This window comes from Mirounga leonina, unplaced genomic scaffold (assembly GCF_011800145.1).
Source record: "Mirounga leonina isolate KUSES-001 unplaced genomic scaffold, KU_Mleo_1.0 Mir_127, whole genome shotgun sequence".
Taxonomy (NCBI): domain Eukaryota; kingdom Metazoa; phylum Chordata; class Mammalia; order Carnivora; family Phocidae; genus Mirounga; species Mirounga leonina.
The window spans coordinates 55,468,459-55,483,411 of NW_023270316.1; the positions used below are offsets into that span (position 1 = coordinate 55,468,459).

Consider the following 14,953-nt stretch of genomic DNA (forward strand, 5'->3'; position numbering starts at 1 on the left):
ACAGCGAGAGAGGGAACACAAGCAGGGGGAGTGGGAGAGGGAGAAGCAGGCCTCCCGCGGAGCAGGGAGCCCGATGCGGGGCTCGATCCCAGGACCCTGAGATCATGACCTGAGCCAAAGGTAGACGCTTAATGACTGAGCCACCCAGGCGCCCCGGATTAGACATTTCTTAATAACATTCTTAACCAAAATACCTAGAGTCATTGGCTATATTACATACTCTTGATTTAAAAACAGAAATTATTTTAGTGTACATACATAATAATGACTTATCTTTTTTGAAATTACAAATAAAAGCAATTCTCTGGAAAAACTCTAACCATCTGATACAGTCTTTAATATTTGATTTGATTGTCATAGAAAACATGACTTAAATAACTTAAAAAAAAAAAAGCCTTCAAGTAATTATTTTATTGGCAGAAATTACTGTTTTCACTTTGACTTTCCTTAGGAGACACTATAGGTTTGTTATGCTTCCAAAGTTTCTTCTGCTGCATTTAGTTCATTCTAAGATGTGTATTTTCTTACACATTAATGCTTCTTAATTAAATTAACTTGAATATTTATGTTATTATGTAGTGTCTACAACTCCCCAGCCCTTGGAAAGCTGTTACGGAATTAATGGTTTGTCTTAACACTGAAAGCGTCTTAGGAATGCAGAAATTCTATATAAACTCACATTTCATTTTAGTTTTTTACTCTTTTTTTTTTTTTTTTTTGTGGAAACCTTAACAAGTCATTTAATATCTGTGGGACTCAATTTATTTGTAAAATTGGAATGATGACCCAACTAATAAGCTGCCCTAGCTGTCTCTCAGGATTGGTCTGACGCTGAATGAGATAACTTTTAAAAAGCACAAAACACTTTAAAATTCAGACTTTAGTATTTATATTAATAATAGAAATAATATCACAGAGTCTCAGAAAGAAGGTATAAGGGCAAATTTATTTCCCAATTTTAAACTTGAGAAAATTGAAAGACATTTATTAAATTTTTCTGAGGTCATTGAGTCATACTGAAATAGAATGCAACCACAGTCCCTGAGGCAAAAATGCTTCCTACTACTGGACACTTGAGTAATATTTTTGCTTGTTTAAAGAAAGTATTTTTCTAAATATAAAGGAATGGATGATTACACTTTTTTATCAGCTGAACAACTGGGAGCATTTGCAGCTGGAGTAAAGCAGATGTTAGAAGATGTACAAGAGCGCCTCGTCTACAGAACCCACATCTACATTCAGACAGACATCACGGGGTACAAACCTGCTCCTGGAGATCTGGCATATCCTGATAAGTTGGTGATGATGGAGGTAGGGTTCCCTTATTTGATCTTGATCTCTCCCTCAGGCCCATATACCTTTTGGATGTTTGGTACTAGTGAAAACAGGATTTTTCTTTTTAATTCCCATTCAAGATGTAAAATCAAGATAAACTTGCCATAAAGTCACAGGAAATAAAAAAATTTTTTTTTAAGGAAATAAAATTTTAAAAAATTGAACAAAATGATCTGTTATGTTGTTTTTCCTTCAAGTTATATTTTATAAATAGTTCCCCTCCCCTTTTCTAGGAAATATGAGTTCTCAATTTATTTTAAAAAGATTTATTTACTTTAGAGAGAGAGAGAGTGTGTGCTCATGCACAAGTATGGCGAGGGGCAGAGGGAGAGGGAAAGGGAGAATCTCAAGCAGACTCCCTCCTGAGCATGGAGCCCAACATGGGGCTTGATCCCACGACCCTGTGATCACAACCTGAGCTGAAATCCAGAGTAGGACACTTAACCGACTAAGCCACCCAGGTGCCCTGTGTTCTCAGTTTTTAAATTGAATTTGTGCTTCCTGTGATTTCTCTCTTTTTTTTTTTCAATAAATGGCAAAAAGAGGGTTGATAACATAGGAGCCACCATAGTTGATTGTTGCATAACCACATGTCATGCTGTCTCATAAAAACCCTGAAGGCCATCTCCTCAAAATTCTACAGTACCTAAGGCCAGTTTATGGTTTGAAGAGTTAGATTTACCTCGCTGATCATTTATCTCACTGATTGAGTTACATATGAATCTTTATTTTCTTTGAGTCCTGGACAGAGTTTAAATAATGCTGAGGATATTAGTGCTAAACCAAAATTAGAATGTAGAACTTTTTTTCTTTTTAAGTATGCTCCATGCCCAGTGTGGAGCTCAACATGGGTCTTGAATTCATAACCCTGAGATCAAGACCTGAGCTCATATCAAGAATCAACTTAACCAACTAAACTACCCAGGCACCCCAGAACCTAGAACTTTTTTAAAGAAGTTTCAAATATAAGCAAAAGGTAGAGAGAATAATATAATGAGCTCTTACATATCATTACCCCAGCTTCCACATGGCCAGTCTTATTTCACTTAGAGCTCCATTACTCCTTTCCACACCATTAGTTATTTTGGAGCAAATTCTAAACATTTCATCAGTAAATACTTCAGTAGGTAGCTTTAAAAGGTAAGGCACATTTTATTTTTTGCAGTGAAGTCTTTTTTCCAGTTTTATTGAGAAGTAATTGACATATATCAGTAAGTTTAAGGCATAGAGCATGATGATTTGATTTACATACATTATAAAATGATTACCCCAATAGGTTTAGTTAACAGCCATCATCTTATATAGATAATGATACAAAGAAAAGAAATTTCTCTTTGTGATGAGCTGTTAGATCTACCTCTGAACAACTTTCCCCTCTATATACAGTATTTATTGTTAACTATAGTCATCATATATATCACATTCCTAGTATTTATTTCGTAACTGAAAGTTTGTACTTTTGTTTTTTTTTTATTTTTTAGATTCACATATAAGTGAGATCATACAGTATTTGTCTTTCTCTGGCTTATGTCACTTAGCATAATGTCTTCAGGGTCCATCCATGTTGTTGCAAATGGTAGGATTTCCTTGTTTTTTTTTTTTTTAATATGGACAAATAATATTCCACTGTCTGTATACACAACTTCTTTATCCATTCATTCATTTGTGGACACTTAGGTTGTTTGTGTCTTAGCTATTGTGAGTGAACGTGGGGGTGCAGATATCCTTTTTAGTTAGTGTTTTCATTTCCTTTGGATATATTCCCAGAAGTGGAATTGCTGGATCATATGGTAGTTCTATTTTTAATTTTTTGAAGATCCTCCATACTGTTTTCCAGAGTGGCTGCATCAATTTACAGTCCTGCCAATAGAGCACAAGGGTTCCCTTTTCTCCACATCCTTGCCAACACTTGTTAACCTTTTTTTAAAAAAAGATTTTATTTATTCATTTGTCAGAGCATTCAAGTGCACACGCACACGAGTGGAGGAGGGGCAAAAGGAGAAGCAGGCTTCCTGCTGAGCAGAGAGCCCGATGTGGGGGGGTTCTATCCCAGGACCCTGGGATCATGACCTGAGCTGAGGGCAGATGCTTAACTGATTGAGCCACCCAGCATCCCAACACTTGTTATCTCTTGTCTTTTTAATAGTAGCCATTTAACAGGCATGAGATGGTATCTCATTCTGGTTTGAATTTGCATTTCCCTGATGGTTATTGATGTTGAGCATCTTTTCATTATCTGTTGGCCATTTGTATATCCTCTTTGGAAAAAATGTTGATTTAGGTCCTTGATCCATTTTTAATTGGGTTATTTGGTTTTTATGCTACTGAGTTGTATGAGTTTTTTATACATTTTGGATATTAACTCCTTATCAGATATGTGGCTTGTAAATATTTTTCCCCATTCTGTAAGTCATGTTTTCACTTTGTTGATGGTTACTTTCTTTTTTTTTTTTTTAAAGATTTTATTTATTTATTTGACAGAGAGCAAGAGCAGGAACACAGCAGGGGGAGTGGGAGAGGGAGAAGCAGGCTTCCTGCTGCGCAGGGAGCCCAATGCGGGGCTCAATCCCAGGACCCTGGGATCATGACCTGAGCCTAAGGCAGACGCTAAATGACTGAGCCACCTAGGCACCCCCGTTGATGGTTTCTTTTGCTGTGCAGAAGCTTTTTAGTTTGATGGTAGTCCTACTTGTTTATTTTGGTGAGGGCACTTTTCATTTTAACATAACCGTGATAACTATCACACCTAAAAACGTTATTATAGTTCCTATCTTGGTATCATTGAATATTCAGTTGAATCTGGAATTTTTTCAGATTTACTATGTGTTAGTGTTTTGTCCCAGTTACTTTATCTTTTTGTGTGTAAGTTTCATTGCTGAACCATTTGAAAGTAAATTATAGATATTGTGATACTTCACTTCTGAATACTTCAACTCTTACTCTCCTAAGAATAAAAACATTCTTCACATAATCACATGCTATTTTTACATATATAAAAATTAACATTAATTCAACATATTATTTATATGCAGTACATATTCAAATTTCTCCAGTTGTCCTTCAGCTGTCTTTAAAACAGGATCAAAAAATTTAAAAAGTAGGATCCAGTCAAGGTTAATGTTTCTCCCCACCTGTTTTTTGTTTTGTTTTGTTTTTTGTTTTTATGACATTGGTTTTTTTGAAGAGACCAAGCCAGTTTTATTGTAGAATGTGCCACATTCTGGATTTGTCTGATTGTTTTCCTCATACTTGGATTCAGATTAAACTTTTTTGTCTTTTTTTTTTTTTTTTGCAACAATACTACACAGCTGATGTGTACTTACCTCATCACATCAAAGGCACATAATGTCAGGATGTTCCACAATTGGTTAAGGTAGTAATTGGTAATTTTCTTCATTATAAAAGTATATTCCCCTCTTTGTAATTAGTGAGTACTGATGAAATGATACTTTGGGATTATGTGAGTTCCCCAGCATCTTTTTACCCAGTGGAATTGCTGCATTGTATAGTAACTCTGTTTAATCATTTGAAGAATGGCCAGATTGTTTTCCAAAGTGGCTGTACCAGTTCACATTCTCACCAGCAGTGTATGAGGGTTCTGATTTCTCCACCTACTTGCCATTACTGCAACCATTAATGATCTGTGCCTGAATCAGTTATTATGTTGGGAGTAGCAAATTTCCTATCTGCCATTTCTTCTGCATTTATTAGTTGGCATTCTGCTGCAAAGAATTAATTTCTCTTTCTCCCTCCCTTTTTTCCTACCCTCGACCCTTGTAGACTAGTGGAATTTTTAAAAAAGTCATTATCTATTGCCATTACTCTTTTTGAAGCTCAGAATTGTCCCAGATTTGACTAATGGAAGATGGCTTCTTTGTCCTTTAGATGGCTTTAGATGGCTTCATTGTCATTTTGACATGTCCCTGTAATCTTTGAGGACTTATTTCTTTTTTCTTGAGCAGTTTTATTGAGTTATAGTTTATAAACCCCACAATTCACCCATTTAGAGTTTATAATTTAGTGGGTTTTAATATATTCATGGATAGGTGCAACCGTCACCACAGTTGGTTTTAGATCACTTTCACCATCTCAGAAAGCAGCCTTGTACCTTTTAGCCGTCACCCTCCGACCCCAGTCTGAGGCAGACATTAATTTCTGTCTATAGATTGCCCTGTTTTAAACATTTCGTATGAATAGAATTATATAACATATGGTCTTTTGTGACGTCTTTCACTTAGCATGTTTTCACAGTTCATCCAAGTTATAGCATGTATTAGACTTCATTCCTTTTTATGCCTGGATAATATGCCATTGTATGGATAGATCACATTTTGTTTATTCATTCGTCTGCTGATGGACACTTGGGTTGCTTTCACCTGTTGGGTGTTATAAATACTACTGCTACAAACATTCATGTACACATTTTTGTGTGGACATGTGTTTTCATTTCTCTTGTGTATATACCTAGGAGTGGAATTGCTGCATTGTATAGTAACTCTGTGTTTAATCATTTGAGGAATGGCCAGATTGTTTTCCAAAGTGGCTGTACCAGTTCACATTCTCACCAGCAGTGTATGAGGGTTCTGATTTCTCCACCTACTTGCCAACTCTTGTTAGTATTTGACTTTTTGCTTTCAGGCATCTAGTGGGTATGAAGTAATATCTCATTGTGATTTTGATTTGCATATTGTCCTTGCATCATTTGTTATCCCAGCATTCTGTCCAGTTGTCCCAGCATCATTTGTTGAAAGGCTATTCTTTCCTACTGGATGGTCTTGGCACCCTGTTGAAGTCAGTTGCTCATAGATTTTTGGGTTGCTTCCTTCCTTCCTTCTTTTCTTCCTTCCTTCCTTCCTTCCTTCCTTCCTTCCTTCCTTCCTTCCTTCCTTCCTTCCTTCCTATTTATTTATATGAGAGAGAGAACATGAGTGGGAGGAGGAGCAGAGGGAGAGAGAACATCCTTAAGCAGACTCCCCACTGAGCACAGAACCTGACTCGGGGCTCAATCCCAGGACCCCAAGATCATGACCTGAGCTGAAATCAAGAGTCAGATGCTCAACTGACTGAGCCAGCCAGGAGCCCCTGGGTTTATTTCTGAACTCTCAGTTTTATTACACTGATCTTTATGTCTGTTTTTATGTCAGTATCAGACTGATTTGATTATTGTTTTGTAGTAAATTTTGCAATCAGGAAGTTTGAATTCTAATTTCTTCTTTTTTTTTAAGATTGTTTTGACTATTCTTGGTCCCTTGAAATTCCATATGAATTTTAGAATCAGCTTGTCAATTTCTACAAAGAAGTCAGCTGGGATTTGTTAGGGATTGTATTATATCTGTCGATCAATTTGGGGAGCATTGCCATCTTAACAATATTAAGTCTTCCAATTCATGAACATGGATATTTTGAAATTATTTAAATCTTCAGTTTCTTTCAGTGATATTTTGTAGTTTTCAGAGAATAAATTTTATACTTAATTTGTTAAATTTATTCCTAAGTATTTTATTCTTTTTGAAGCTAATGTAAATGGAACTATTTTCTTAATTGTTTTTTGATTGTTCATTGCAAGTGTATAGAAATATATTTGATTGTTATATACTGATCTTGTATTATGTAACCTTGTTGGACTAACTTATTCTAATAGATTTTAGTGGAGTCCTTAGGATTTTCTGTGTATGTATGTGTAAATATATATGTATGTATGTACATAAGATCACGTTGTCTGCAAATAGAGATAGTTTTAATTTCCAACTTAAATGCCTTTTATGTATCTCTCTTGCCCAATTGCCCTAGCTAGAACCTCCAATACAGTGTTGAATAGAAATGATGAGAGCTTAATTATTCCTGATATTAAGGGGAAAGCATCTAGCCTTTTCCATTTTATATAATGTTAGCTGTGAGTTATTCAAATAATGCCCTTTATCAGGTTGAGGAAGTTCCCATCTATTCCTAGTTTGTTGAGTGCTTTTATCATGAAATGATGTTTGTTTTTGTTAGATGCTTTTTCTGCATCTATTGGGATGATCTAGTAATTTTATTCTATTGATACATTACATTAATCAGTTTTTCAAATTAAACCAACCTTACATTCCTGAGATAAATCTCATTTGTTGTGGTGTATCAATCTTTTTATATGTTTCTAGATTCAGTTTGCTAGTATTTTGTTAAAGACTTGTATCCATATTCATAAGAGATACTGGTAGATGTCTTTCGTCTTGATATCTGGTTTTGATATCAGGGTAATACTGGCTTTATGAAGTAAGTTGGGAAGTATTCCCTCTTCTATATTTTGGGAGAGTTGTGAAGAATATTAGTTAATTCTTTAAATGTTTGATGGAATTCAGTGGTGAAGCAGTCTGGGTCTTGACATTTCTTTGTGGGTGGTTTTTTATTATTCAGTCTTTTCACTTGTTATAGGCCTATTCATATTGTCTCTTTCTTCTTGAGTCAGTTTCAGTAGTTTATATTTTTCTAGGAATTTTTCCATTTCATCTAAGTTATCTAACTGGTTGGTATATTGTTCATTGTTGTTACATTTGTGTTTTTTATTTCTATAAGGTTGGTATTACTGTTCCCTCTTTTTATGTGATTCTAGTAATTCGAGTCTTTTTCTCTTTTTATCTTGGTTAAACTAGATTTCTTTGCTTTCTTGCACAAGATGATCCACGTACTTACCCTTTACATTCTTTGCCCTAGATCTGGAGTCACCTGTTTCTCCAAGAAGTTTTGATTCCCTTAACAGGGAGGAGAGTGGTATTTAGAAACCAACATCTGAGTGTTAGGTGTTTTCATTGCTAGCAGTGGATGTCGTTACTTCTAACCCCTAAAGGGCGGAGGTAGAAAAAATATAATTTTAAATATCATGAATTTATACTGAAACCTCTAATTCAGATCCATTTCTATAGGGTTCTTCCTTATTTTCCCCCATTCCATATTTGTATGTCTCTTCTCTCACAAAAGAAACCCTGGCTTCCAGTACCTTCTGTTTGTTTATTCTTTTGCTCCAGGTTGCAACATACTTAAAAATAGTTTCAAAATTAACACCATAACTAACAGCAAACTTCCTAAATTCAAGATCTTTTGTACTTCTTTTTGTCCTTAGATCATATCCTACTAAGATATACAGATTACTGTCAAACCTCGACCTTTGATTCTAACTACAGATCTGAAGATTTTAAACTAAGAGCTAATCCCTTTAGACTGGGGATTTTTCCCATGTAAGTTTGCCATCTGTATGGCATGGGGAAAGTGTAGAGTCAGACCTAGGTTCAAGTCCTGACTCTGTCCGTCAGTAGCTGTTACCTAGTTTCTATGAATATGTGTCATTATTGGTAAAGTAAGTGTAACAGTACTGACCATTGGGGGTTGCTGTGAGAGTAGAGATAATGGCTAGAAAGCACTTGACTTTCTAGTCATATAGTAGACAGTGGCTGTTACTGTTTAGCCCCTGAAATATTTAAAAACAATATTTGACTTTTTACAACTGTCTTTAATTAATTTAAGTAATGAGTGAAATATATTACCAGTTAAAAAATTGTTTTTTAATTTTAGTTTTTTCCCACCTTTATTGAGATATAGTTGACATATAACGTTGTATAAGTTTAAGGTATACAATATAGTGATTCGATATACATATATGTTGTGAAATGTTTATCACAATATATTCATTAACATCCATCATTTCATATGGTTGCATTTTTTGTGTGTGTTATGGTAAGACCTTAAAAAAAATCTACTCTCTTAGCAACTTTCAAATATACAAACAGTATTGTGGGTTTTTTAAATTTTTTTAATTTTATTTTTTAAAGACTTTATTTATTTTGAGAGTGTGTGTGAGCAGGGAAAGGGGCAGAGGGAGAGGGAGAGAGAGAATCCTCAAGCAGACTCCCTGCTGAGTGTGGAGCCTGACGCCGGGCTCGATCCCCTGACCCTGAGATCGTGACCTGAGTCCAAATCAAGAGTTGGATGCCTAACTGACTGAGTCACCCAGGCGCCCCATATAGTACAGTATTATTAACTATCATTACCATTCCTATATATTAGATCCCCAGGACTTATCTCCTACTGGAAGTTTGTACTCTTTGACCACCTTCCTCCCTTTTCCCACAACCACCAATCTGTTCTCAGTTTCTATTTAATATTTTTTAAAAAACAAGACATTTGGCTTGTTAGTAAAGGTGAGTTTTGATGTGTCTGTCTGCTTTTTTTAATTTAAATTTAATATGAAGAGTGTTGTCCTTTTACTTTCCCTTACCTATAAGAATGTGACTATTTTTAACTTATTAAACAAATTACTTGATCTAGTTTGTTTGGAAAATATCTAAAGTATTTAAAAGTACATTTTAAGAGCAGTTATCAGTAGCCTGATTATTTTATTTGAAAAGTTCCAGGGGCGCCTGGGTGGCTCAGTTGGTTAAGCGACTGCCTTCGGCTCAGGTCATGATCCTGGAGTCCCGGGATCGAGTCCCGCATCGGGCTCCCTGCTCAGCAGGGAGTCTGCTTCTCCCTCTGACCCTCCTCCCTCTCATGCTCTCTGTCTCTCATTCTCTCTCTCTCAAATAAATAAATAAAATCTTTAAAAAAAAAAAAAAGAAAAGTTCCAAAGGAAATTTTGATACTAGTGAATTTGAAAATATCCCCTGAAATAATATTGCTAAGACATTACACGTTTCTAATGTATTTTCAAAAATGTAGTCTAATTTTTGCAAGGTTTGCAGACTATCCTTGCTTAATTATCATTGGCTTCCAGCAGGAGTGCTGACTTAAATTTGTCTATGAAAAATAGGTCTGAAGTCCATTTCTTCATAAATGTATCCTGTATTCATCAACATACCTTTTGATATCAAGTGGGAATCTTTTTTGTTAAGTTATAAATATGGCTCAGATAGTATCCTGTTTCTGTAGATAGACTGCTTCTCCTGGATGTCACACATCCTGATTTTCTTTTCTTTTTTTTTTTAAATAGATTTTATTTTTTAGAACAGTTTTAGATTTGTAGAAAAACTGAAAAGGTCTTCCAGAGTTCCCATGTAACCCACATCCAGTTTTCTCTGTTATTTAACCTCTTATATTAGTATGGTACACTTGTTGTGGTTAATGAGCCAGTAATGAAACATTGGTATTAACTAAGGGCCATAGTTGATTCACATTTCCTTAGTTTTTATAAAATGTCTTTTTCTATTCCAGGATCCCATTATCCATTTATAGTTACTGCATTGCATTTGTTTTTCATATCTTCTTAGGTTCTGCTTGGCTCTGACAGTTTCTCGCACTTTCCTTGTTTTTGCTGATTTTAATTTAACATTTTTGAGGAGAATTGGTTAAGAGTTTTATAGGGTGCCTCCGAATAGGAATTTGTCTGATGTTTTTCTCAAGATTAGACTGGTGTTATGTATTTTTGGTGGAAAACCCAAAGTACCATTTTTATCACATCATATCTAGGGTAGATACTATCAATATGACTTACCACTGTTGATACTGACCTTGATCACCTAGCTGAGGTAGCATTGTCAGGTTTCTTCACTGGAAAGTTGCTCTTTTCCCCAAGCTATGCTGCTTCCTTGAGACAAAGTATTTACATACATTATTTGGAATTTTTCTGTGAGTGGATCGTTTTCCTTCTATATATATATGTATGTATGTATGTATGTATGTATTTATTCACTTACTGATATCAGTATGAACTCATGGATATTTATTTCATACTTTGGGTTATTGTCCACTGCTATTTATTTGTTTCAAATAGTTCCAACTTTGACCATTGGGAGCTCTTTCACTTGGTTCCTGGGTCCCTTTGAACATATCCCTCGCTTGTAGATGTGTTTATGTTTTATGAGCACTTCCTTATCTCTTGGCTCTATAAGATGGTCTAGGCTCATTTTGTCTATTTCCAGTCTTAGTCCTAGAATCAGCCATTTCTCCAAGGAGTCCTGGCTTCTTTTATTGGAGAATGGTATTAGAAAATAAGGTCTAGGTGCTTAAGTGTGCTCATAGCTATAGAGTGTTCTTGCTTTTGGGTCCTCTCAGCTGACAGAGCAAATAAATATATGTATGTATAACCTATTCCTGTTGCTACACATCCTCACCAGCATTTTAACTTAACCTATTTTAATGCCTGAACTGATAAATGTGTTGTAATAAGTGTGTTTGTTTTAAAGCTAACAGGCTTGAAATATACCAGGCTATTTAGTTTACTGCCCTTACCTATTGTAAGAATGTTCTCCTCAACTTTCATCCCTTCTCCTGACTTCTATTTATATTTACATTTTGGGTAGTTATATTAATTATTTGTATAGCACTTTTTTTTTTTTTTTAAATAATACATAAAATCAACCTTGTAGGAATCAGATACATGGTATGTAGGGCATATAGTTTTGGGGCTGTTTGTTTATTGCCCAGCTTTCATTATTCTGCAGGCTTATAGTAGGAATATTGCTGATAATTCCAGGGAACAGATAGATAATCCATTTGCAGGAGTTACCTTGGCTTTAAGGCCACAAATCCATTTGCAGGAGTTACCTTGGCTTTAAAAGTGGATATGATGAAGACTAGATTTATTTCTCAGTCCAGTCTGGGGAATTGTGTTCTCCTTCCTTCTTCCCTTTCTTTCTTTGTCTTCTTTATGAATATTAGTTTTATATTATAGACAGAATACCTGTTTTAATAGTTCTGATAGGATGTTAGGTGGTGAAGTTTACTAGAAGTCGCTCTCCCAGTGTAATTTAGTGATATATTTAATATGTTTATTTAGTCATCACATGGCCAGTATCCTGATACTTTCTTGTGTGGACCTTTTGGTTTAAGGATACCACTTTCAGTAAATATGCTTGCTTTGTTTTTCTTTTGGTGAGGGGTAGGGGCATCAGGTGATCCTGCTGTGACATTTGTGTGCTATTTAGGGGTTGGCTATACTTTCTGGTTTCTGCATACAGAGTGAGAGGACTGGCCTGAGTGATAATGGAGTCTGTCTCCCAAACAGTTCTCTGGCCATTCCTTTTGGCAGTAGTTACGTGTGTGTTAGTCCTTCATTTTTGTGTATTTCCACCTTTATAAAACTATAAGTGTAAATTAGTGAGATTTTCATTACTAACTTAGTAATTAGTGACCTGTATGTATTTGATGTTATTCTTTAGGCAGCGAAGAAGGGTTTCAAAAATAGCTTACTGTAGCTATTCTCACGTAAAGAGAAAACCAGTTGTTTATATTGGCCGGTTACTTGTGAAAAGCCTTTCTGACATTCAGAATGTATCCTATTCAGTCTTAAATTTTGTTTCTAAACATAAAGTTGAAAATTCGCTTCCTGTAGGAGCCTTGTGTATTATATGACCCTGCAGCAGATACCTGGTAATAGTTCTGAAATTAATGGTTCACAAAAGGCTATGTATGTATTTATGGGAGTAGGGACACTCTTTTTTTTTTTTTTTAAGATTTTATTTATTTATTTGATAGATAGCGAGAGCAGGAACACAAGCAGGGGGCAGTGGGAGTGGGAGAGGGAGAAGCAGGCTTCCCGCCAAGCAGGGAGCCCAGTGTGGGGCTCGATCCCAGAACCCCAGGATCATGACCTAGCTGAAGGCAGACGCCTAACGACTGAGCCACCCAGGTGTCCAGGAGTAGGGACACTCTATACTAATTTAACTTTTTCATTTCCATGGGTTGTTTTGCTGTGGTTCTCTTAATTGGTCCATTTATTAACTAGTTTTTTTTTTTAACTTTATGGAAAGAATATATTCATATAGCAAACACAGCTGAAAACTACACTTTCATCTTTTTTCTGATTTCTTTATATAGCAAATTGCACAGAGTTTAAAAGATGAACAGAAGAAGGTACCTTCAGAAGCTTCGTTTTCAGATGTTCGGTTAGAGGAAACAGAGTCTAATAATCTAAGAAAATCCGGTATGCTATGATGTTCAACCCCAGCTTTTATTCATTTGTTTAAACTTTTATTGAGGACTCGTCGTGTTCTGGGCATGAGAAACACCTTGTGCCTTTGAGGAGCCCACACTTGGGTGGGGGGGAGATTGATAAGCCACAGATACAATTGAGTGGTGACATGCTAAAGGTATGGACAGTGCACTCTTGGACCATGGTAGAAGGGCATCAGAATTATGAAGGGAGATGAGCTTTGAGTGCAGGAAGGTGGGTTCAGTGAGGGTTGGGGTGTCTGAAAGCTATATGGTTTATAAAAGTAAAAATGAGAGAGCCAGATGAAGTAAGGTTGTTTAAGATAGAAGAGCAGGGAGGAGGGCAGGCAGGAATGGAAGACCACGGTTGCTTTGGGGAAGTCAAGTGGTTTGGTATGTTTGGGCATAGGTTATTTGGAGGGAAGAGCAGATAAAACAGGCCAGATAGGTGTCAGTGATAGTCTCATGGACTTTGAACTTCTTGCTAATATAGTGTATTGGCATCATTGTACCACCAGATTTGCATTTTGTAAATATATGGAGTGCCTGAGACTGGGGTAAGATACTGATAAAAATGTTTGGGATAGCTTGGACTAGGGTGCACATTATGCAAGGAGCAAAATTGTCCAAAAGAATCCTGGATATTTATGTGTTATGTAGACAACAAGCTAGATGGGAAGCAGGATATCCCTTCCCCTCTCCTCCTAGCTGTAAGGGAGACACTGAAGCTCAGCTCCTCATGGAGCTGGGACTGACTGGGAGTTGGGGTAGTGAGAATGGGAGGCTTTAAAGAGCCCCAGGTGTCCCTAAATCCCCAGGTTTAGGGCACCATCAGGTATTGTGTGTTATTCTATGAACAATTGATACCTCAAAGCCAGACTGCCAAGCAACCTGAGTATTCCCTGTCTGGCAAAGCCATTTTATCACACTTGCCCCCTAGGGGGTTAAAATTTCCTCCTTTGAAATAGAACCTGTGCCATGTCTTCGTATACCTTTTGTTTCTCGTATACACCTTGGTCCTAATAAACCTCTTCAAGAGTTATTGGAGAGACTAGAGTACATTTCTGTCTTATTGACCCTGGTCTTATACATTTTCCCTTTCCCCAGTAAAGTCTATTCTTTCACCCATGTTTGGCCTTAATATAAATAAGGTATTGTTGGCAGAACTGTAGAGACTAGTTAGGAGATTGTTTTCCATTTGAAAGATAAAGGTTTGAGCCAGGGGACTGACGGGGATGGAGAGAAGTGAATAGATGAGGCATCTGGTTAAAAGCTTGAATCGATAGAATTTGATGACACACTAGATGTGGGGGCTAAGAAAGACTTAGGGTCCATGTGGAACAACTGAGAGGATCTGTGTGTATCCATCTAGAGCTATGCTGTTCAATATGGTAGCCGCCTGCCATTGAACATGTGAAATGTGGCTCATCTGAATATGCTTTAGCATATAAAGTACACACCAAATTTCAAAGACTTAATCTGAAATAAAGAATGAAAAAAACCTTATTAGTAATTTGTCTTGATTACATGTTAAAATGGTGATATTTGAGATATACTGGGTTAAATACATTAAAACTCATTCCATTTGTTTCTTCTTTCTTTTTTAATGTGGCATTATAATGTGTTACATTTATGGCTCATGTTGTATTTCTGTTGGACAGTGCCGCTCTAGAACTATAAAGAGGACTGATTTAGACATAAAGATTGTAGAGTAATT

At 36.2% G+C, this 14,953-nt stretch overlaps 1 protein-coding gene across 2 annotated transcripts in view; it reads left to right on the forward strand.

Moving 5' to 3' along the window:
* The window catches only part of COG3 (component of oligomeric golgi complex 3), a 76,134-nt gene that overhangs the window by 31,036 nt on the left and 30,145 nt on the right, over nucleotides 1-14,953 (forward strand). For both annotated transcript variants that reach the window (XM_035003351.1, XM_035003352.1), the window contains 2 exons: nucleotides 1,151-1,311; nucleotides 13,123-13,228. In XM_035003351.1, the coding sequence (XP_034859242.1) occupies nucleotides 1,151-1,311; nucleotides 13,123-13,228 (267 nt within the window). The remainder of the gene's footprint in view (nucleotides 1-1,150; nucleotides 1,312-13,122; nucleotides 13,229-14,953) is intronic.